Source organism: Vipera berus (assembly GCF_964194415.1).
Source record: "Vipera berus genome assembly, chromosome: 12".
In the NCBI taxonomy this organism is placed as follows: domain Eukaryota; kingdom Metazoa; phylum Chordata; class Lepidosauria; order Squamata; family Viperidae; genus Vipera; species Vipera berus.
Genome location: NC_138215.1, coordinates 9,432,490 through 9,454,776, shown reverse-complemented (window position 1 = coordinate 9,454,776; position 22,287 = coordinate 9,432,490). Strand labels below are relative to the sequence as shown.

General features: G+C 41.6%; 1 protein-coding gene across 1 annotated transcript in view; it reads left to right on the top strand.

Moving 5' to 3' along the window:
• The window catches only part of ADAMTS17 (ADAM metallopeptidase with thrombospondin type 1 motif 17), a gene marked incomplete at both ends in the record, with an annotated part of 126,112 nt that overhangs the window by 61,622 nt on the left and 42,203 nt on the right, over positions 1-22,287 (top strand). The window contains 5 exons of the mRNA XM_081337520.1: positions 2,263-2,368; positions 16,921-17,061; positions 18,074-18,224; positions 19,998-20,099; positions 20,750-20,895. Of these exons, the coding sequence (XP_081193646.1) occupies positions 2,263-2,368; positions 16,921-17,061; positions 18,074-18,224; positions 19,998-20,099; positions 20,750-20,895 (646 nt within the window). The remainder of the gene's footprint in view (positions 1-2,262; positions 2,369-16,920; positions 17,062-18,073; positions 18,225-19,997; positions 20,100-20,749; positions 20,896-22,287) is intronic.

Sequence of the window (22,287 nt, the reverse complement as noted above, 5' to 3'; positions counted from 1 at the left end):
CACTCTGCTACGCGGCACTCAGGATTCGACCCACCAAACTGCTGACCTTCTGATCGACAAGCTCAGCGTCCTAACCCACTGAGCCAACTTTTCATTAGATTAGACATACCCAATTCCTGTAACTGTTCTTTAAAAACTCAGACAAAGCCATTATAGCTTAGAGCAGTGGTTCTCAAGCTTTTCTTCCCCACGGACCCCCTTTAAATAACTTTTGAGGTCACAGACCATGGCCAAGGAGACCCAAGACTTAAGAGTTAAATCGTAGCATATTTTTTTCAAAGCTTCACGGACCCCCCTGTGACCATATCATACCCTCTGCAGGGGTCCGCAGACAAACAGGTTGAGAACCACTGGCTTAAGAGCGATACGTCAGTATGAAGAACCCACGATTGCAAGCATGCTGTAGCTACTATCCTAAAAATACAGTCACTATATTTGGAACAAATAGTCTTGGGCATCATTGGAAGTTATTCCCTAGGAAGGCAAAAAATATGAAATGGTTTTCTTTTTCTTTGTGAAAATTAGCATCCATTCAATATGATTTCTCATAAAATAAAATAAATGTATTGGACAGTTTCTCATGCTCATCAAAGGGACATTTTTTTCCTTTATTGCCTTTTTTTTTTAAATGATGGTGGGAAGAGAGAACAGCTGTTAAATAGTGCAGTTGCCTCAACTGTTTTACTTTCCTTCTGAATAGGAACTGGTCCCCAGGCCACCTCTGTGTGGGAGCAACATTTCTTGCAAATAAATAGACCCCTTGTCTTTGGGGATGAAAAAAAAGGGATTTTTGAAAGACCCAAATAAGGTCCTAATTAAGATAGAAATGCTGCCTTTGGGATGGTCTGTCTTTTGCATGGAACTGTAAGTACGCCTAAGGGGAAAAAAAATTACTTAGCATTTTAGATGCTGCCTTTTGCTGCGCCGAGTCACCTAGGAAACATTTGGAAATGTGGACCAAGAAAAGTCGTGAAAGCAAGAGAGGAAAGCTAATTTTGTTGTGCAAAATTTAGAGCTCAAGGAGACATTTCTTCATACACTTAGATGGAAGGACCTGAAAGCTTGCACATGCTTTTGGTTTAATAAGTGTATCGTCCAACTTTGTTTTTGATTTTAAAAATCAAAAAATAGAGATATTCAGAGAAGATAAGCTGAGGCAGATCTAAATGGCCTGGGAATTGTCTGAAAGTACTGTGCAAACTGTTTACAACAGTTCATTTCGTGACTGTTCAGTTACAACGGCACTGGAAAAATGATCTTATGATGGTTTTATTTATTTTATTTTTATTTATTTTAATTCCATTTATATCCCGCCCTTCTCCGAAGACTCAGGGCGGCTTACAAGGTTAGCAGTAGCCTTCATTCTATGTATATGCCTGCTTATTAGGGCTTTCACACACACACCAAGCGGCATTATTACAAAGTCAGCTTAATTGCCCCCAACAATCTGGGTCCTCATTTTACCTACCTCGGAAGGATGGAAGGCTGAGTCAACCTTGAGCCTGGTGGGAATCATGGAAGGCTGAGTCAACCTTGAGCCTGGTGGGATGCGAACCTGCACTAATTGCAGGCAGCTGGTGTTACTTAAGGAGGCATTAGCCCACTGCTCCACCAAGGCTCTTATTTTCCATGCTTACGACCGTTGTAACATTCCCGTGGTCACATGATCAAAATTTAGACGCTTGGCCACCGACTCACATTTATGACGGTCCCAGCATCCCAGGGTCATGTGATCCCCTTTTGCGACCTTCTGACAAGCAAAGTCAACGGGGGACCCAGATTCTCTTAACAACCGTGTTGTTGACTTAACAACTGCAAGGATTCCCTTAAGAAAGGTCGTGCAGTGGGGCAGACCTCACTTAACAAATGTCTCCCTTAGCAACAGAAATGTTGGGCTCGATTGTGCTCACAGTTCAAGGACCACCCGCACTATACTAGCCTTGATAATAATAATAATAATAATAATAATAATAATAATAATAATAATAATAATAATAATAATAATAATAATAATAATTTTATTTATATACCGCCCTTCTCCCGAAGGACTCAGGGCGGTGAACAGGGCAAATATATAAAAATACAAAAATACAAAAGTTAAAAAAGAATTAAATACAATGCCCAAACTAAAACAGTAAGTACATATATTAAAAAACAACAATAAAATCCCAAACCCATCCCCCCATCAGGCCAGGCCGGCTTGTTTGAATAAGTGCGTCTTCAGATCGCATCGTTGATGGGGCATGTTCTTGTTTTCTTCAGGCATCGCTTACCTTGGAGGAATCTGCAGCTTGAAGAGGAAGTGTGTCCTGGCGGAAGACAATGGACTGAATCTGGCCTTCACCATTGCTCATGAACTGGGACACAAGTAAGACCAACACAAGGCATTTGCTGTATTGCTCGAGTCGGTCTTAGCACTAGAGACCTTGGTACAGATTCACTGTAACTGATACTCTAAGTTGCATTCCTTCTAAAAAAAATGATCTAAAGGAAAAAAAAAATCTTACTTGTTAGTTGGAAGAGAGCGATATTTCTCCAGCCCAAACGAAAACCCCCAAGAAGCCCGTAAAAAATCACATTTACTTATTTTGTAATTTATTACAAATGAAGGTAAATATATGTGTCCCAGGATAACTCTGCCAATCTGGGACGTTCACCAGGACCAGAGGGTTGGTCTTCCGAGCTTTTGGACTTGTGCTGGAGCCCATCCTCAAGGAACTTCTTTGTACCGGAATGTGGGCTTTGGGCTCTTCTATGTGTAATATTTACGTGGTGCCTGGTTGAGTCTGGCTTCTTATTGGTTGACTGGGATGTTGATGGCCAGTCATTGGCCAGTCATTGGCTGTTTTCTTGTGCTGCCAAGTTCTCAGCTCCCAAATACTTGATAAGTTGGTGGTAAATCAGCACTCTTGTTGACTGACAAGGGGCCCGTTTCCCAGGCTTCAATCACTGGCTATCTTTGTACCTGCTCAGCCAACAGTTACGAATGAAGGTAAATATATGTATCCTAGGATAACGTTGCCAATCTGGGTCAGTCACTGGGATGAGAGGTTTAGTCTTCTGAGCTTTTGGACTCATACTGGAGCCCATCTTCAGAATTTCATTTCAAATAATTGATATTTCTTTGCCGCCTATTGTGTATCCAATGACTCTGGGTGGCTTACAAGATAAAAACAAAAAAAACCACCATTCAAATTGCCAGCAGATAAGGTCATTAAATGATTGTTTGCTTTTTAGCTTTTTACCAAGGTGAACAGTGAGGACATCTTGAAAATTTTCTTTTTAGGGGAAATATTTTAAAGGATGCCACAAGATTAGTAATGTTTCATAAAAGTGCCTTTGTTTTTATGCTTAATGGATACTCTGTGAATCGTTCATAAAAAAGTCTTCATTTTGGGGTAAATGATGGGTGCTGGTTACTCCTTTTAGTATTTAAAATATCTGTTTGGAGAAGAGGATGGATGTTGATTCGGGAGGCAACAAATAGTCACTGAGATTTCAAAACCAACCATGAAAATAATAGCATCTCCAAATGCAAGAATCCAAAGCTGCTGATTATCGAGCTAGCATGATTATTATGAATTATATTTTTTTGTTTTTCTAGACGTGGATTCAATGATTCCAAGCACAAAAGTTAAGAACTAGTGATTGCATGGATGAGCATTGTAGATGCCTTGATGCTTTGGGCAGATTAAATCAAATAGCGGGTATTTATTCATTATATTTTGGAGCCTCCCAACTCCCCAAAAGATCCTGGGTGGCATACAGTATCCAACCTTCTCAGTTTTTGTTGGAGGTTTAGGGGGAGTCCCAAGAAATAATTAGGGTCCCACCGTAATCTGACCAGATGAAAAGAAATACTGAGTTTTTCTGTCTTTGACACCAAACGATACCTGAGCCAAACCAGGAGCTGTTTGAACAGAAGTGAATGATAAGAAACTTATGCCAGTTTTCAGCTTTAATAACACACTAACCTTTGGACTGCAGAAGTGGGAAACCATTGTTTAAGGATGAAAGGAAATGATGCTTGCTCATTAGCTTCCCCAGCTTCTGAGGACTTGCTTATTTCTATTGCAAACGTTTATTTTTTTAATTATCTTGGCTTCTCTAAAGAACTAAAATGAAATGTAGCATGGACATCACTCCTGCAGTTTAATCTGCTACCTCTTGCCTGTTTTTCCCCCAGTTTCTCTTTTCTGCTCATGTATAATCAGAACTGAATAATTTTCTAGTGTAAGGGGTTTAAGCAGATGTGCCTCTCCTTTCTTATTTTAGTCTACCTTCTGGCACCCATTTTTCATGGGCTGAGGAGGTGATTTTGAGGACCGTTTAGGGAAATTTGCTTCTGGATGCCTGGCCCTGCTCATAATCTGAAGGAACTACAGAACCTATTCGCCACTATTGCAAAACTACAGAACCTATGAGCCCACACAGTGAACTTGAGCAAAACGGGTCTCCAAGATTTAGGAGGCCTGGACCAAATTACATCCCTGAGACTACCGCGATGGAGATGATAGACATGGGGATACAAGCTTGATCTTCTCAATTCCCTAAACTGGCAGTAAAACAAAAAAAAACACCAAAAAAATACAGTGATCCAGATGTGTGAAGTACAGAGACTGGCCTGTAATGCATATAACAAGCTGTTATGCCTCACAAGGGATCCTGGAGCAGCCCAGAATAATTGAGAAGGAGAGTGCATGGTCCACAACGAACAAACTGGCAAGCCGCCATTTTTTTCTCTTTAGGTTTGATAGGTGCTGGTTTTCCTCAGCTGAGGGTACAAGACAGACAGTAAGGCAAAGAACGGAAAGGATTTTTGGGAATGTCATAATGACAATGAGGTGATCGTTGGGTGTTTTTGTTTGTTTCCTTCTCTTGTTTTCTCCAGAGAATTGTTATGGGTGACAGTTCATGCTCGCAGGTGGCCTTCCTTGCATTTTAAAAAATAAATAAATAAACCCTCTTACCACCCTAATTTCAACATGGGTAACATCCAGCTGTCCTTACTGTGATGTGGCAGTCACAGGTGTAGTTTGAAATAGCTTTTTGTCACCCTGTTTTGTGGAGAATTTCCTATTTATATGCCAAGTTAGGCAATGAAAATCCATATGCGCGCTGCCAACTTAGAAAATCTATCTCTGTAGCACCCACTGAAGTAATCTCTTTCTCAGTCTCTTGCATTTGCTGCATGGTCCCTTCTGTTGGATCCACTTGTATCTCCTCCAATTCCTCTTTGAATCTTTCAAAAAAAAAGGCTCCTGAGTTTTGGACTGAATCTCTGCTGGGTGTAGATTACATGATGCATGGCCCTTGTTGCATTAAAAGCAGAAGTCAAGAATACCTTCTTAATGCTCTAATTTCATCATGGGTGAGATGCAGCTCGCCTTACGGATGTGTCCAGTCACAGGTGTAATTTGAGCATCCCACAAAGCTATGTCTTGTACTGTTCCAAGGTTTACTGAATGAATCACAACCAGCCAGATTAGCAACTGATGGTTATTTTTTCAAGATACCTGGTATGACATTTTAATACCTAACGTGCTTTCTCCAAGCCAAAACAGACACCTCGGGAATGGTGGGAAGAGGCTGTGTAAATCAGAGAGTAGGAGCTTACAAGAACTCAAGCAATTACTGAAAAATTACACTAATGTAACCTGGTTCTCTGTCTATTTAAAAATGTTCCTCTCTCTCTGCTCAAGAGTTTCCCCCCAAATTTTGGCACAATTTGGAGGCAACTCCAAGGTTGCATACAAACTTTTCAGCTGTGGGCTGCAGATATTATGTTCTCCTTTCAGGCTATGGTGGATGGGAGCGAGAGAAAATAGGAACATCTGTGCAAAATGGGAATGTTCTGTGGTGGAGACAGGGGGCTACTATAGAAGATTAAACACTAGTTCTCCATGACAGCCTTCTTACTGTTTCATGAAGGTTTCATTCACTTGGGTTGGATCAGTCAGATTTTTCTTCTCTACATCAGCATCCACAGAACAGAAGAAGGAAGAGACCCAAGGAGAGATTTTGGCTCTAATAAAATTCTGCTTTTAATAGCAATAGCAATAGTAGTTAAGATTTGCTGTATATACCACTTCATAGTGTTTTACAGCTCTCTGTAAGCAGTTTACAAAGTCAGATTGTTGCTCCCAACAATCTGGGTCCTCATTTTACTGACCTCAGAGGGATGGAAGGCTGAGTCAACCTTCAGCTGGTGAGGATTGAACTGCTGGCAGTGGGCAGAGTCAGCCTGCAATATTGCATTCTAAGCACTGTGCCACCACGGCTCCTAAAGTGAATTGACAAGAATAATGTCTTGGTATCTCAGTTTTTATTATCAGTAAAGCTTACTTATTTCCTACCAGTTCCTTTTTAGTTTCTTGAGTCCATCTCTTGTTTTAAGAGATTCCTGACAGTGAGGACAATCAACCAGTGGAACAGCTTACCCCAGAAATCATGGGAGCTCCATCACTGGAGATTTTCAAGAAGAGACTGGACATCCACCTGTCTGAGATGGTGTAGGTTCTCCAGCTTGAGCAAGGGGCTGTATTAGAAGACCTCCAAGGTCCCTTCCAGCTCCTATTCTACTCTATATAATCCACTCCACTCCACTCCACTCTACTCCATATATTCTATTCTATTCTATTCTATTCTATTCTATTCTATTCTATTCTATTCTATTCTATTCTATTCTATTCTACCCTACCCTACCCTACCCTACCCTACCCTACCCTACCCTACTCTACTCTACTCTACTCTACTCTACTCTACTCTACTCTACTCTACTCTACTCTACTCTACTCTACTCTACTCTACTCTACTCTACCCTACCCTACTCCACTCCAATCCACTCCTTTCCATTCCATTCCATTCTTCCAGAGCTTCTGATATTGAAGGTGTGCCAATACCTTCACTCCAGCTTACTGGGAAGTTTGAGTTTTATCCTCTGCAGTTCACTATCCAACGGAAAGAATACCTTAAGAAGTCCTACTCTTTTCCTGCAGCTATGATTTTCTGGCATTTCTGTTCTACATCTACAGTGGAAATTTTTTGTTGTGGTTGTTGTTCTTTTAATTATTCATTATTCCATAGATAATTGAAAACATATTTTTCAGACCTCATTTGGGCTCGGCCTGACAACAGTCAAAATGAACATGTTTGGGGATTTTTTTTCTCTCTTTTTACCATGCAGCTTCATACTTTGTGGGTGGTTTTCATAAAGTGTATGTAATTGTCTTTCTGATGAGAGAAATGCTACTGGATTTATTTCAGGTTAGCTTTTGACCACCGTATATCTATTTCCCAACTCCTTTTCAAAACGTCCTTCTCGAGGTCTCCAGGGTGTGGTCAGTGTTGGTGCCCCGCAACATTGTGATTGATTCCATCTGCTGTTTTTGTTGATACTCTTTGTTTATATACAGCACACTTGTGACACAGATTTAAAAAGCAGAGGGAGCTTTGGCAGCATGGTCTAGTCCAAATCTTGATTTTTGTGACCATACCCGGCAGACACCAATGTTTATTCTTTGAGTTCAGTGCTATTCGGAGACAGTTTTAACTTCTCAACTTCAAGACGAACTGTTCCAGATGCATTATCTCTTCTTCTCAGTTCGAGTTAAACTGCAATGCTAGTTCAATATTTTTTACTGGATGTAGATGGAAATGATAACCTTCCAAACAGAACAGCAGCTTCCCATAAAACAAAACTCTTAGGCAGCATCAGAGACTTCTGCTGCTTTGCAACATGCAGTGGAATTTCCAAGAAAGCAAAGAGTTTCAGGGGAAAACTTTCTCTGGAGAGGTTCTTCATATCCCTAATTCTTAATCAGCCTGTTTCATTGTTTCTTTTCCTAGGGGCATAACACAGATTTTTTTTATTATTATTAATCTCGAATGCGGATTGAGATGGATATCATAACAAAGGAGGAACAAGGCGTGGCCTAGTCCTCAGTTCTTGTACAAAGCCAAACTCACTTAACCCCTCAGTGAATGGAGGAAGAATCTTTTGAGATGAATTTGTTCTGATCCACAAATAAAGTCCAGCTGCTCATGCACAGCTGCCCTTCTGTTTGATCCCTTTTATACTATGGAACAAAGAGGGAATCTATATTAGATTGTCATAAATAGTCGATACATTTATTCTCATCTAATCCTGTTCCTTTTGGCTCTTAGGCATTGAACAAGAAGAAATACACCAAGAACAGAGATCCCACTTCATGAAACCAGAATTTCAGATTTTACTAATTTTGCATCCAGATTTATATGCACCGTAATTTATCCAGTTTTAGGGCTGCATAATTAGCATCTTTGCTAATTATGCAGCCCTAAAACTGGATAAATTACGGTGCATTATAAATCTGGATGCAAAATTAGTAAAATCTGCAATTTCCTCAGGTTATCATTGAAGTCCGGGATCTTCTGCCTTCTTGGTGTATTTCTTTTGTTCAATGCTAAGAGCAAAGGAAACAGACCTATTTATGCAACTAGCTCAGATACATTCCGTGCAAGTTCTAATATTGCTCAGCCAAGAATTTGGGGAAGCATGATTTTTAAGGGACAAACAGAAGAGGAGGAGGAGGAGAAGAAGAGGAGGAGGAGGAGGAGAAGAAGAAGAAGAAGAAGAAGAAGAAGAAGAAGAAGAAGAAGAAGAAGAAGAAGCAGCTGATGATGATGATGATGATGATTTGGATTCCAATTCAATCTGCCACTCGGGAAGTGATGCTCGAAGCCATGAAAATGTGGATGAAATGAAATGCTCTTCACAAAAATTGCACATTTGGGGCTTGCGTCATTGGGTGAAAGAGTTGATTGCTCGCCGAGGTTACCGTAGGTTGAACCAGAATCTTTCTGGCACAAAATAGTGGCTGGTTTTGCCAGCTTATTGTAGGCTGGCTATTTAATGTGTCTTTGGTTTACTCAGCAGAATGAACTTGAGTAAGGACAGCCTGCTGAGCCACAAAACTGTTGATTGAAGGAAGATGGCTGTTGGCTGCTTTTCTCCCAAAGTTTCAGCACAGTTAAGAGTTTTCCAGGCAGCGCTTGTGTGTCAAAGGAAAATGCTGCAAGATACACAGAAAGAAAGATTGCTTAGCTGGCTCAGAGGCAAGCTGTCATTTCCCTGAAAGCATTAGAGCTTTCATCTTGGCAGCTTGAAGATGTCTGGGAGTTGAAGTCCACACATCTTCAAATCTCAAAGCTGAGAAACACTGGATTAGAGAAATGCTTAAGGAGTTGGTTGAGGAACCTAAACTTGATAGATTCTAGATTGGCGGATTCTAGAGAAGCAGTCTAGTCACCTACCTGCATGTGGAGGAGAAACCACTCACGTAAATAGCGATGAAAAGGAAGGAAACCAATCAAGAAGCGATAGGGCGCAAGCCAGAATTCAAGGCCTTTCTTCACCACTGTCATTCTTCTGTTTTTTTGCCTGCCAATGTTTGCCACCAAAGTGAATAATGGTGCATTTAAATTGTGGCGTTTCAAGGAGAATAGATGCGATTCTGGAAGAAATCGGGTTGTTTTCAGAGCCGGCCAAAGCATCTGTCCTGCTCAAAGGCCATAATTTGGAGATATCCTTTGTCATAGCTTTTGGGGGCAAATGCTTGCTAGTTTTGCAGGCAAGAACACGTGAGATGGTTTGAGGCAGTATTTTGTTCCACCATGAAAATTGGAAGGTTTTGGACCACAACTTAAAACAGCCAAGTCTAGAGTCTTTCAAAAAGAACTTGTGGTTCCATTTGGCCTGTAGGATGGAGTCTGCACATTTCAGAAGTCCTGTATCTCTCTCTGTTGCAAAGCAGGTTTGAAGCCTTAAGTCCTTATTTCTAATCTAGAACATAGAATCACAGGGCTAGAAGAATCCTCAGAGATCTTGCTGCTCAAGCAGGAGACCCTACACCATTCCAGTCGAATGACCATCCAATCTGTTTTTGAAAGCCTTCCGTGAAACCACCCACAACTCCAGCAGGCAAGCCATTCCACTGATTTAATTGTTTTAATTACCAAGACATTTCTCCTTAGTTCTAGGTTGCTTCTCTCCTTGATTAGCTTCCATCCATTGCTTCTTGTCCTGCCCCTCAGGTGCTTTAGGTCAGCCCCCTCTTCTCTCTGACCGCCCTTCAACTGTTGGAAGACTGCTGTCTTAGAAGAAGGTAAGGAATGTGTAGGATGGAAAGGAACATCTGGCTAATTCAGAAACAGAAATAAAACAGGCCTGAAGACCAATCAAGACACCAAACACGCCCAAGACCACCTTCCCAAAAGCTCTCCAGAATGAGACACGTCTAGATGATAAGAGGTCTTCAGTTTCCAGAACCTATCTAGAAAAGGTTAAGGATTGATGTCACTGGAACCTAGCTTCAAGAAGGCATCCCGAGTTCAAATCCCTGCTTCCAGTGACAAGAGCTAGGCCTGCAATTTGAAGCATGTTGGGCAGCAAACAATCTTTTTGTTTCAATCCAGCTAACTTAGAAAGCCAGGCTGTTAATATTGGAATGTGGCCAGGCTAATCAAAAGGTCTTCTGCTTGCCAACCCCTACTAGCTTTTGCAGAGCTAAATCCGAAGAGAGTTCTGTCAACTGGCCTCGGGCGATCCTGAACGTGCTTCTCAGCTCCCTGCCATGAAGTCCAAGTTCAGGATCCTGGTTATAAAGGCTCAAACATGGTTACCTGAAAATTTTCTGGCCTAGGCACTTCAGAGACAAAATAATTTTAACATGCTGAATCAGTTCAGCCACTGGCTTCTTTCCAGTTAATGCAGCTTCAGGATGAAACACCCATAAAAATTCCTAACGTTCAGCTCCACCATGAGCTTTCTGCTTCGAACGAAAAGCTCCCAGGTTCCATCCAGATAGCAGAATATATCATACAGATCATTGCAGCTCTTTATCCCTCTTTCTTCAAAGCTTTAGGGTAAGCTTCTATTTTAAGCTGTAGCTTTCTTCTTCTTTTTTAATTTTATTTTAGGCACATTGACCAAAAAAAAAGGGGGGGAGTAGAATGTTTCCAAACAGTTAACCATAAATGTTTTATTGGGATGGGAAAATGGCTTTCTGGCACTGGGTGGACTTTTTAGATGGCCCTAAAGGGAAAAAGGGACGCAGTGGCTCAGTGGGTTAGGACGCTGAGCTTGTCGATCAGAAGGTCGGCAGTTTGGCAGGTCGAATCCTGAGTGCCGCGTAGCAGAGTGAGCGCCTGTTACTCGTCCCAGTTTCTGCCAACCTAGCAGTTCGAAAGCACGTAAAAATGCAAGTAGAAAAATAGGGACCACTACGGTGGGAAAGGTAACAGCATTCCATGAGCCTTTGGCGTCTAGTCATGCCGGCCACATGACCATGGAGACGTCCTCGGACAAGCGCTGGCTCTTCGGCTTTGAAACAGAGATGAGCACCGGCCCCTAGAGTCGGAAACGACTAGCACACATGTGCGGGGGAACCTTTACCTTTAAAGGGAAAAAAATACTGTTTTAATAAGACAAAGGTTTATGCTAGATATAACGGCACGTTATCATCAAGCAGAATGCTGATTCTAGCGAGGTTTGGTGTGAGACCATTAGTCTGGAAGCTAAGCCAGCTTTCTCCAGCCAGATGTTGGCCAAGGGTTATGGAAGTTGTAGCCCAACACTGTCTAGGATAACGGTGGTGTGTGTGTGTGAGAGAGAGAAATTTAAGCTAGATCTACTGTCCCAACAGTTCTTCATTTAACAAATGTCTCGCTTAGCAACAGAAATGTTGGGCTCAATTGCTGCCATAAGTCGAGGGTTACCTATGTTTGATATCCCTCCATGGAAAAGGTATCTGGATAGCATCACAAACGAATGAAGGAATTCCTCCATTCCCTCCAGTTTTTATAACAGCTGCACCAGCCCTAACATTGTAGCCATCCAGCTCCCAAACCTGGTGAAATTAGCTATGGATTGGTTTGTGCAAGAAGAAGAAGAAGAGGAATGGGCTGCCTGGGAAAGTAAGACATTGTTATAATAATCCCATCCTATTTTAGGAAATCCTCTTTGGGAATATCAAACAGCAGAAAGTATTGAATTTATGTTTAATTTTTCCAAAAGGGTGGGGGGGTGTAATCAAACCAAAAAATTCCGATCTGAGATCTCTGGCAAGCTTTTCTTGTATCCCATTTCTGGAGCCGTTCCAGTAAAAGATGAGTCGGAAGCAGATTCTGTTTGTGGAGAAATCCTGAGAGAATCAATCCATCAGAATAAAAGCTGGAAGGGACCTTGGAGGTCATCTAGTCCAGGCCCCCACTCAAGCAGGAGACCCTATACCAGGGGTGTCAAACTCAATTTCATTGAGGGCCGCATCAGCATTGCGGTTGCCCTCAGGGGGCCGGGTGGGTGTGGCCAGGGTGGGTGTGGCCTACTGAGTGGGTGTGGCTAGAGTGTGTATGGCCTACTGGGTGGGCGTGGCCAGCTCTACATCGTTCGCATCAAGGATGCCTATGGGGGCCTGGGCAGGAGTGGGACAGATCTGAGGGTCTCTGGCAAAAGGAGGGTCTCTGGGCCGGGGCCAAGGCAGTGGGGGCCGTTCCTTCACTGTTTCCAGGATGGCTTCGCGGGCCACATGAAACCACTTCGCGGGCCGGATCTGGCCCCCGGGCCTTGTGTTTGACATGTCTGCCCTATACCATTTCAGACAAGTGGCTGTCCAGCCTTTTTTTTAAAAAAAAAAACCTCCAGTGATGGAGCGCCCACAACCTCTGGAGGCAAGCTGTCCTATTGATGAATTGTGGTTCTCACTGTCAGGACATTTCTCCTTAATGTCGGGTTGCTTCTCTCCTTGATTGATCAGTTCTAGGTTGCTTGCCTCCTTGGTTAGTTTCCATCCATTGTTTCTGGTCTTGCCTTCTGTTGCTTTGGGAAATAAGTTGACCCCCCTCTTCTTTGTGGCAGCCCCTCATGTACTGGAATACTGCTATCAGTATTGGATGTCTTCTAGTCCAACCCCTTGCTTGAGCAGGAGTACCATTTCAGACAAATGACTGTCCAGTCTCTTTTGGAAAGCCTTTGGTGATGGAGCACCTACAATTTCTGAAGGCAAGCCATTCCATTCTTTGATTGCTCTCACCGTTAGGAAATTTCTCCTTGGTTCTAGGTTGCTTCTCTCTTTGGTTAGTGTCCATGCATTGTTTCTTGTCTTGCCTTCTGTTGCTTTGGAAAATAGGTTGACACCCCCCCTCTTCTTTGTGGCAGCTCCTTAAATACTGGAATACTGCTATCATATCATTCCTGGTCCTGCTTTTCTCTAGACTAGCCATTCCCAATTCCTGCAAGAAAAGGGGCTGTTTTTGGCCAAAGCAATACGGGTAAGTTAACTAGCATCAATTAACATTTTAATGAATTGTACAGCCTTGAGAATATTATAGCCTCCTTGGATAGAGCTGTGCAACCTAAAGGCAATTAATAACATTCCTTGCACCTCCCACTTGTTTTAGCCTTTTGAGTCTGAACAAAGAGATGCCTTTGTAAGTGACTCAGAGGGGCAGTTTTCCCAGAATTCCCATTTAAAAAAGCAGCTCATTTCAGGATGGGATTATATGACCTCAACCAAGAGCTCAGTGTGCAAAACACCAAGGCATTGTTTAAAGGAGGTTTATGAGCCTTTCACTGAATAAAGAGGTCTGGGTATTCCTGAATGCACATCTGCTGAGGCACAGGGCTTCCAGCTGTTAACAAGCTATTTTGCTTTTCAATAGTAACATATGTAATGTCTTTTCCTATTATGTTACGGCTGCCATATGCTGTTTTAGATCACGAAGGCCCACCAACTGGATCATCGATGATCAGTTTCATTAAAATTATTTTTCTTTGCACATCTATGGAGATTCTCAGTCATCCAGGTTGCAGTTGGCCCAAAGGTGCTTTTCCCAAAGGCAACTGGATTTTCTTTGTTTTTTCCTTGAAGACATTTCACTTCTCATCCAAGAAGCTTCTTCAGTTCTTCTTCAGTTATCTTCCTTTATGCTGGGGATGGGATGGCATGGGAGGGGATGGGATGGGATGGGATGGAATAGAGCAGAGCAGAGCAGAGCAGAGCAGAGCAGAGCAGAACAGAACAAGGAATGGAATGGAATGGAATGGAATGGAATGGAATAAATGAATAGAATAGAATAGAATAGAATAGAATAGAATAGAATAGAATAGAATAGAATAGAATAGGTAAAGGTAAAGGTTCCCCCGCACATGTGTGCTAGTTGTTTCCAACTCTAGGGGCCGGTGCTCATCTCCGTTTCAAAGCCGAAGAGCCAGCGCTTGTCCGAGGACGTCTTGGTGGTCATGTGGCTGGCATGACTAAATGCCAAAGGCGCACGGAACGCTGTTACCTTCCCACCGTAGTGGTCCCTATTTTTCTACTTGCATTTTTACGTGCTTTTGAACTGCTAGGTTGGCAGAAGCTGGGACGAGTAACAGGCGCTCACTCTGTTACATGGCATTCGGTATTCGACCTGCCAAACTGCTGAGCATCTGATCGACAAGCTCAGCGTCCTAACCCACTGAGCCACCGCGTCAATAGAATAGAATAGAATAGAATAGAATAGAATAGAATAGAATAGAATAGAATAGAATAGAATAGAATAGAATAGAATAGAATAGAATAGAATAGAATAGAATAGAATAATATATGGAATGGAATGGAATGGAATGGAATGGAATGGAATGGAATGGAATGGAATGGAATAGAATAGAATAGTTGGAAGGGACTTCAGAGGTCATGTAGTCCAACTCCCTGCTCAGGGAGGAAACCCTATACCATTTCAGACAAATGGCTGTCCAGTCTCTTAAAAACTTCCATTGCTGGAGCTGCTGGAGGCAGGTTGTTCCACTGATTAATTGTTCTAACTGTCATGAAATTTCTTCTTAGCTGTAGGTTGCTTCTCTCCTTGATTTTGATGCTAACAACTGAACATGGTGTAAGAATTAGGGCAAACTGTGTCTCAATGAGTTTGGATCCCTAAATGCTCACTAGTTTTCCTTTGGACATTTCTCTGACGTTCCTCACAGGTAGAGACAAGTCAGGGACTGACTGAGCTCCTTAGTAGAGGTGATAGGCTGCAAGTATAGTAAATAAGAAGATTGTTCCCTAACAATCCTGTTTTTTAAAAAAATGCTCCCTTTCTAAATCAGCATTATTTGTTCCTGTTACTGCTTGATCATTTTAGGCAGGCAGGGAAGCGAGTTTCTGAGGAGCAATGTCCCACTTTTGATCTATGATCTACACTTGCCAGAAAAACTTTGCGCCAGGGACTACGTTTTCATCGTCCTACTAATTTTAACCGCCCAAGAGCCCTCCAACTCTCGAAATAAAAATATCTGTCCTCCTTATGAACACTTTTAGATAGATTCTTTATAACCTTGTGAAACTGTGCTGTTGTGATGTGCCTTGATTTGAAAATGGTCAGAACATTGACAAGTAAAGTGGCCCAAAGCACTGAACAAAAAAGGAAAAAGAATAAAAAAAACATTTTCAATGCAGATACGTTTATGTGTGTAAATATGTGCAAAACCGATGTCTATTTTAAACAATTGTGGTTGTTAAGCTTACTGCTTGAAGCTTCATAGAACATAGAATAACAGAGTTGGAAGGGACGTTGGAGGTCTTCTAGTCCAAGTAGGTTGAGCTTGGAGACCCTGTACCATTTCAGACAAATGGTTGTCCGGTCTCTTTTTGAAAGCCCCCAGTGATGGAGAACCCACAAATTCTGGAACCAAGCTATTCCATCACTATTAGGAAGTTAATACCTGGGTAGTCTTCAGTCTGCCATTTTTTTTCTCCAATCTTCATAAGATTTCCAGTCTTCTATGTCATGCCAAAGACTTATCCCTTCATATGTCCCAAAGATGCTTTTCCACAAGGCAACTGGACTTTCTTGTTTTTCTTTGAAGACGTTTCGCTTCAGAGCTGAAGAAGCTTCTTGGATGAGAAGCGAAAGGTCTTCAGAGAAAAACAAGAAAGTCCAGTTGCCTCATGAAAAGGCATCTTTGGGACAACCATGACCTGGAGGACTGAGAATCTCCATAGCCATCCCTTCATATATTCCCAGCTGTAAGAGACTTTTGTGACCACAGCTTTACTCCTAGGTCTTTTTTCATGAGGCAGCATCACATCTCATCTGTTGTGGATGCTGCTTTGGTCCCACCAAAGTCCTACTACAGCCCTATTTAATATCAGGAATCCAACCTTTTGACAACAGTACTTTTCAAGACCAAGCAAAAAGATGATTAGTCACATTCAAAAGCATTTATTATGAGAAAGTTACAAAGGTTCATGTTCAGATACTGTTTATATCCTATTTGTGATCCTGTTGTTGGGCAATAATTTTTTTTTATTCTCCCTGCAATATTAAAGAGACTTCATTCTTGTAAATGTTTTAAGAAGGCTTCATGTTTTATCTCTTGCTATAACTAATGGCTGGGGTTTTTTATCCCCTAAATTGAGTTTGATTTTTAGAATGTGTTTAATTTTAATAGAGCTGGTGATTGCTCTGGAAGCATTTGTAATGAGGACAGTAGATTACAAATCAAATTAATGATCTGAGAAGACAACGGATTGCGTTTCTCATTCTGTAACATACTCTTTGAACGACTGCCGTCCACTAACTATATGAGCTCTTAGGCTAGCAGCTGGTTAGGTTATCTGACTCAAAATCTCTTTTCCAGAACTTTGGGTCTGCCAACATTTAAGTATTTTGTTTTTGTTGTATTATAAAAAGTATTTTGTTATATTAAAAAAAAAGAATAAGAATCTGCATCTACAGATCATAGGCACAATGTTTACCTTTATCTTCCTTCCTTCCTTCCTTCCTTCCTTCCTTCCTTCCTTCCTTCCTTCCTTCCTTCCTTCCTTCCTTCCTTCCTTCCTCTCTTTCTCTTTCACTCTCTCTCTCTCTTTTCTCTTTCTCTCTTCTCTCTTCTTTTAGCATGGGTATGAGTCACGATGACGACCACTTGTCCTGCACTGGGAGATCTCACATCATGTCTGGAGAATGGGTGAAGGGCAGAAATCCCAGTGACCTATCCTGGTCTTCCTGCAGCCGAGATGATCTTGAAAAGTTTCTAAAGTAAGAACGTTTGCTAATTGCAAAGCATTTGAATGATAGTCAGTGGTCTTTTATCTTCTCAGTTGAAATAAGGAACAATTCTCAGTGACAGATACTGAAGGTAAACTGGATCTGGTTTTTTTTGCATCCCGGCCCTGAGAAAAATTATTGGCAGAAGAACAGAAGCTTTTATGATGCCCAAATTTCAGCCTCTTGACAACTTCTTGAAAAGTTTCCTGGAGTTGCTGTCATTTTTACTTCAGTTCTGCCCATATTTTGTGACAATAGAAATATGCTTCTCAATGGCTCTTTCAGTTGGGAATAAATATCTGGTTCTATGTTTAGGAAGTGTTGGCAAAAATAACAGAAACCTGAGATTCTCAGGTGATCTCTCTCAATCTTTGAGCTAAACTGAGCTCTGTGAAGGATCTACCTCCCCTCTGTACTGTCTAGTGAAATTTATTTTGCATTATCATGTCACAACATCCAGCATTTCTGCACCTTGTGGCATTGCCAACCCTGGCCATTGGGTAGAATGAAAAAATGAAGAACATGATTTTGCTTTTTGATGCGATAGATGTGATTAGACAGTGTGTTCCAAGGATGTGCAGGAGAAGCAATTTACACCCTTACCACCATTTTCAATTTAGTTCCTAAAGTCACTGCCTAGTTCTACCCAATCTTTAGAGCTGATGTGATATGTGTTCACCAGAATCTGTTGATAAGCAATAGAGCAGATTTCCTCTGTTATAATCTGAGATCATCATCAAGCAGGGATTTAATTTCAGGTGCACCTCTTAAAATTGCAGTCTGTATCTCTGGGAGTTTCACAGAAGTCTTTGGTATTTTGAAAGTGCCTGGTGTTTATTGATGTACTAGTGCTTTTAATGTTGGCTGTAAAATTTACTGTATAATGTAAACCACATTTAGCATTCTTTGTAGGCCCAAATGGTATTTTCTGAATTTGAAGAAGCTTTACTATATGTTAGAACAGAGATGGCCAAGCACGTCTACATGTCTTTTGATTCTCCAGGTCCAAAGTCAGCAACTGTTTGCTGGTAACAGACCCACGTAGCCGATACGCTGTTCGCCTGCCTTATAAACTCCCAGGAATGCATTATAGCGCAGATGAGCAATGCCAGATCCTCTTTGGGACCAATGCAACTTTCTGTAAGAATATGGAGGTAATATGGATCATAAAAGAACAGATAACAAACTTTTGGTAAAATGGTAGCATTATCTGGGATTATAGAACAGAGATTTCTTCCTGGGGCAATCTTAAAAAAAAACCAGTAGGAAACCCCTCCTTTTGCTTTGGAGACAGTATTTTTTGCAAGGTATAAAAACTAGAAATATTTCATTGTTTGATGCCATACTTCCATTATTTTAAGAAAAGCTGCTGTGTAATGTGTCGGAATATAACATTCCAGAATGTACTAATTGCTTAACCTGCAGAGGATGAGTTGCTAAATGACTGAAGCTTTATTATTATGAAACTTTACTGCTGTCAGTGAATTACTAAATAATCAAATAGAGTCAAACTAGATCCTGCCCACCTGTCCTCAGACCACCCCCAGGTTACCAAAGTGACTTTGTGGGGATATCACCCCCAGCCATACCTTTCCTGGGAGCCTTCGACAAGTTGCATACTCTTGGTTTAGCACAGCAATTCATTTCAATAGTTCCCCCCATCTCCCTTACCATAAAAATTTCAGCTACCTAAAATCTGATATGAAAATAAGTTGCACTTTTTCTACTTTCCCCTGTTGCATAAAAAAGATGTGCCAAAGTAATAAAAAGGCTTGGATTGTGTGCTTGAGTTTCAAGTCCTGACTGTTCTGCTTTATTTATGTTGATCCTGGCAAACTCCTTAAAGCAACATGAAAAAGTGAGCTTCGCTTTTTTTCCCCCAGAAGGAAATCAAGTTAACTCGTGTTTCTCAGAGGACTACCAAACCTATTATTAGTGATAGAATCTCTTGAAAGATTGTCCTGGGAGAAGGGACTAAAATAAAGAACTTTTTCAATGACTTTTCTAGGGAGATACTAGTTTGCCTCTGTTGAAGCTCCTGGTTATTTCTTTCACTTTTAAGTCTTCCGTGTTGCATTTTCTCATTCAAAGAATTTTTTTTCCCACATGACTTTTTTTCTGTGTGAAACATTTGTAAAACACCAAAGTCTTGAGGATAGCTAGGCATACAGGTTTTTCTGTTTTCCCCTAAACCTTTGCAGCAACAAGGATAGGATAGGATAGGATAGGATAGGATAGGATAGGATAGGATAGGATAGGATAGGATAGGATAGGATAGGATAGGATAGGGCAGGGCAGGGCAGGGCAGGGCAGGGCAGATAAAGTAAGGTAAGAAAAGACAAAATAACCTTTATTGTCACTTTTCTGTGTGCACAGTGGGATACAGAATGAAATTTTGATGCTATTTACTTTTTTTAAAAAAATTAATTTATCTAATTTGTTTCCCATCTCACCATAAAGTGCAGAGCAAATAGAAAATATTTGCTTTGTAGATGTTTCGTGTTCTCTCTTACATTGGGGTGAAAGGTGTGCACAAATGCAAACCAACATCCGTTTTCTGCAAATGAAACTTTTCAAATAAAAATTAATAATCTGAGAGTCAAAATCTCTGCCTGATGTATTGCATATTATCCAGCAGTTTCTTCAAAGTTATATCAGTCACAGTTAGCAGGAATACAATCTAAACTGTTTCTCTCCCCCTTCCCTCATCTTCTGTAGGGGAATATTTTGATTTCTGAATTTGTTTGGTGGTTTGATGCAAAGTTAATTCTTGCATGCAGGTTTATTTTTTGAAAACATATTTGTAAAAAAAATAAATAAATCAGATAATGCTCAGTTCAGAGAGGTTTAACAAAGCTTTGCACCATTTTACTTGCAATAGTGGTCTCTCCAGCCAAATGCAATTTTTCCCCTCTTCCTGTTGGCAGCATTTGATGTGTGCTGGTCTCTGGTGCCTTGTGGAAGGAGATACCTCTTGTAAAACCAAACTGGATCCCCCCCTGGATGGGACAGAATGTGGGGCTGACAAGGTAAAAGCCCTGGAGAAAATCAACTCTACTTCCTAAAAAATTGTATTTACACTTCCTGGCCAGATGATGGTTTCTTTGTAGTACTTGGGTGCAATGCTTGTTTGTAATGCTGCAGAACATTGGTTCTCACCGTTTTCTTCACCATTGACCCCTTTTAAATACCTTTTGTAGCCACGAACCATGGCCACAGACCCTCAAGACTTAACTCAAGATCTAAATCATAACATTTCTGCTTTGTGGACCCCCTGGGATGACATAGAGGCTCCCCCAGGGCTCCGTGGACCACAGGTTGAGAACCACTGTCGTTCTATAACACTTTCATCATAACATTTTGCTGCATTTATTTGAGGCCTGGCTAGATCCACAGCACGTGTACACAGGGATGAGCTTCTTACTTGCTACCCATTATGTTCAACTTGGAATGAGTAGATAGAGGAAGCTGACACTCTCCGGGTTCAAACCCCCCCTATCAGAGAAGAAGAAATATACCATCCCCAACAAATTTCTTCCTCTGGGATGTAATAGTCAAGCTCTGAAATATATATCTGCATATGCTCTGTGGCATATCAGGATGGGAAATGACAGCTTACTGACCGCAAGCGTCGCAGTTCTAAACTATACAAACCAAAGATTTTCTCTTTTTGTTCCAGTGGTGCCGAATGGGGGAGTGTGTCAGTAAAACCCCCATCCCTGAGCACATTGATGGTGACTGGAGCATTTGGAGTCAATGGAGCATGTGCAGCCGGACGTGTGAGACAGGGGCCAGATTCAGGCAGCGCAAATGCGACAATCCTCCGTAAGTTGATTCATTCTGATGAGCACCTAATTCTTAAGAGCATTTAAGGGAGCATAGAAAGATGTCTTCATAGGGAGCTCAGCCCATCTCGTCTTCTGCTACCTAATCCAGGAGTAACTGATGGGGTGCCTGTCCAAGGAGGAGGAGGAGGACATGAAGAAGAAGAGGAGGGGGAGGGGGAGAGGAAGGGGAGGAGGAGATGGAGATGGGGGGAGGAGGAGATGAAGAAGAAGAGGGGGAGGGGAGGGGGAGGGGAGGAGGAGATAGAGATGGAGATGGGGAGGAGGAGATGAAGGGGAGGGGGAGGGGGAGGAGGAGGAGGAGAAGAAGAAGAAGAAGAAGAAGAAGAAGAAGAAGAAGAAGAAGAAGAAGAAGAAGAAGAAGAAGAAGAAGAAGAAGAAGAGAGAGAATTTTAATAGTGGACAATCATGCTGTAAAGCATCTGCCATTGCTTTTATTTTATTGCTTTGAGCCAGAGGTATTTTTAGAAAATTAAAACAAAGCATGGTAAGGGCTGAAGCCCAGTGCTTTATTTGTAATTGTACTTCAAGCGATGAAAGCATTTGGAGAGTCTGGACTTAAGTGGGGAGCCGTCTTCTCAGTTTTCATTCCTGTATGTTTCAGAATGACACCTATTTTTTTGTTAAGCCAAACCACTCCCGTCTCCAACACCGCTATGATTTGAAAGCAGTTTTGCCACTCAGTTAAATCTCTCACTCTCATTTCCTCACTTTCTCACTGGTTTTCATTAACACGGTGTAAGAGAAAAGCAGGCAGAGCTGGGGGCGGTGGAGTTAAACATGTCATCAGAATGGAGTTGTTACGTTGCCACAAATGATTCAAGTCCAACTCCTCTTGAATTCCCCTGACCCTTATCTGGCACCAGTTTAATACTGAATTTTAGTTGATTTTTGTTTTAAATTGACAGCCTAGATGGGTCAGACAAGAGGCACCTCAGCCCTCAGAAGGAACAGGAGAGTGGAAAGCATTTCAGAAAGAGACCCTTCCCCCAGTTCTCTGAAAAGTACAGGTGGGGAAGCTGAGAAATGCTTTCAGATTTGCAAGATTTTGTCACTCTAAACTTACATTAAGGATAGTGCTCCTTGCCTGGACTATCTTGAAGGGCTGGCAGCTGACTTTGGAGAGCACGTTGTAGGCACTTTGCCACGCTGTGTTTGTCAGTCACGAAACATCCCCCTCCAAAGCATTGCTTTCCTAGGAGTGTTAAATCTTTTCTGCATTTTAGCAGATGACCTTGGCTGATCTTGAAAAAGCTAAGCAAGGTCAGATTTTATTAGTGCTTGAATGGGAGGTCACTAGTAAATCCCAAGGGGGGTATGTTGGATTGGGATGTTTAAAAAAACATCCTGAAGGAAAGTATGGAAAACCACT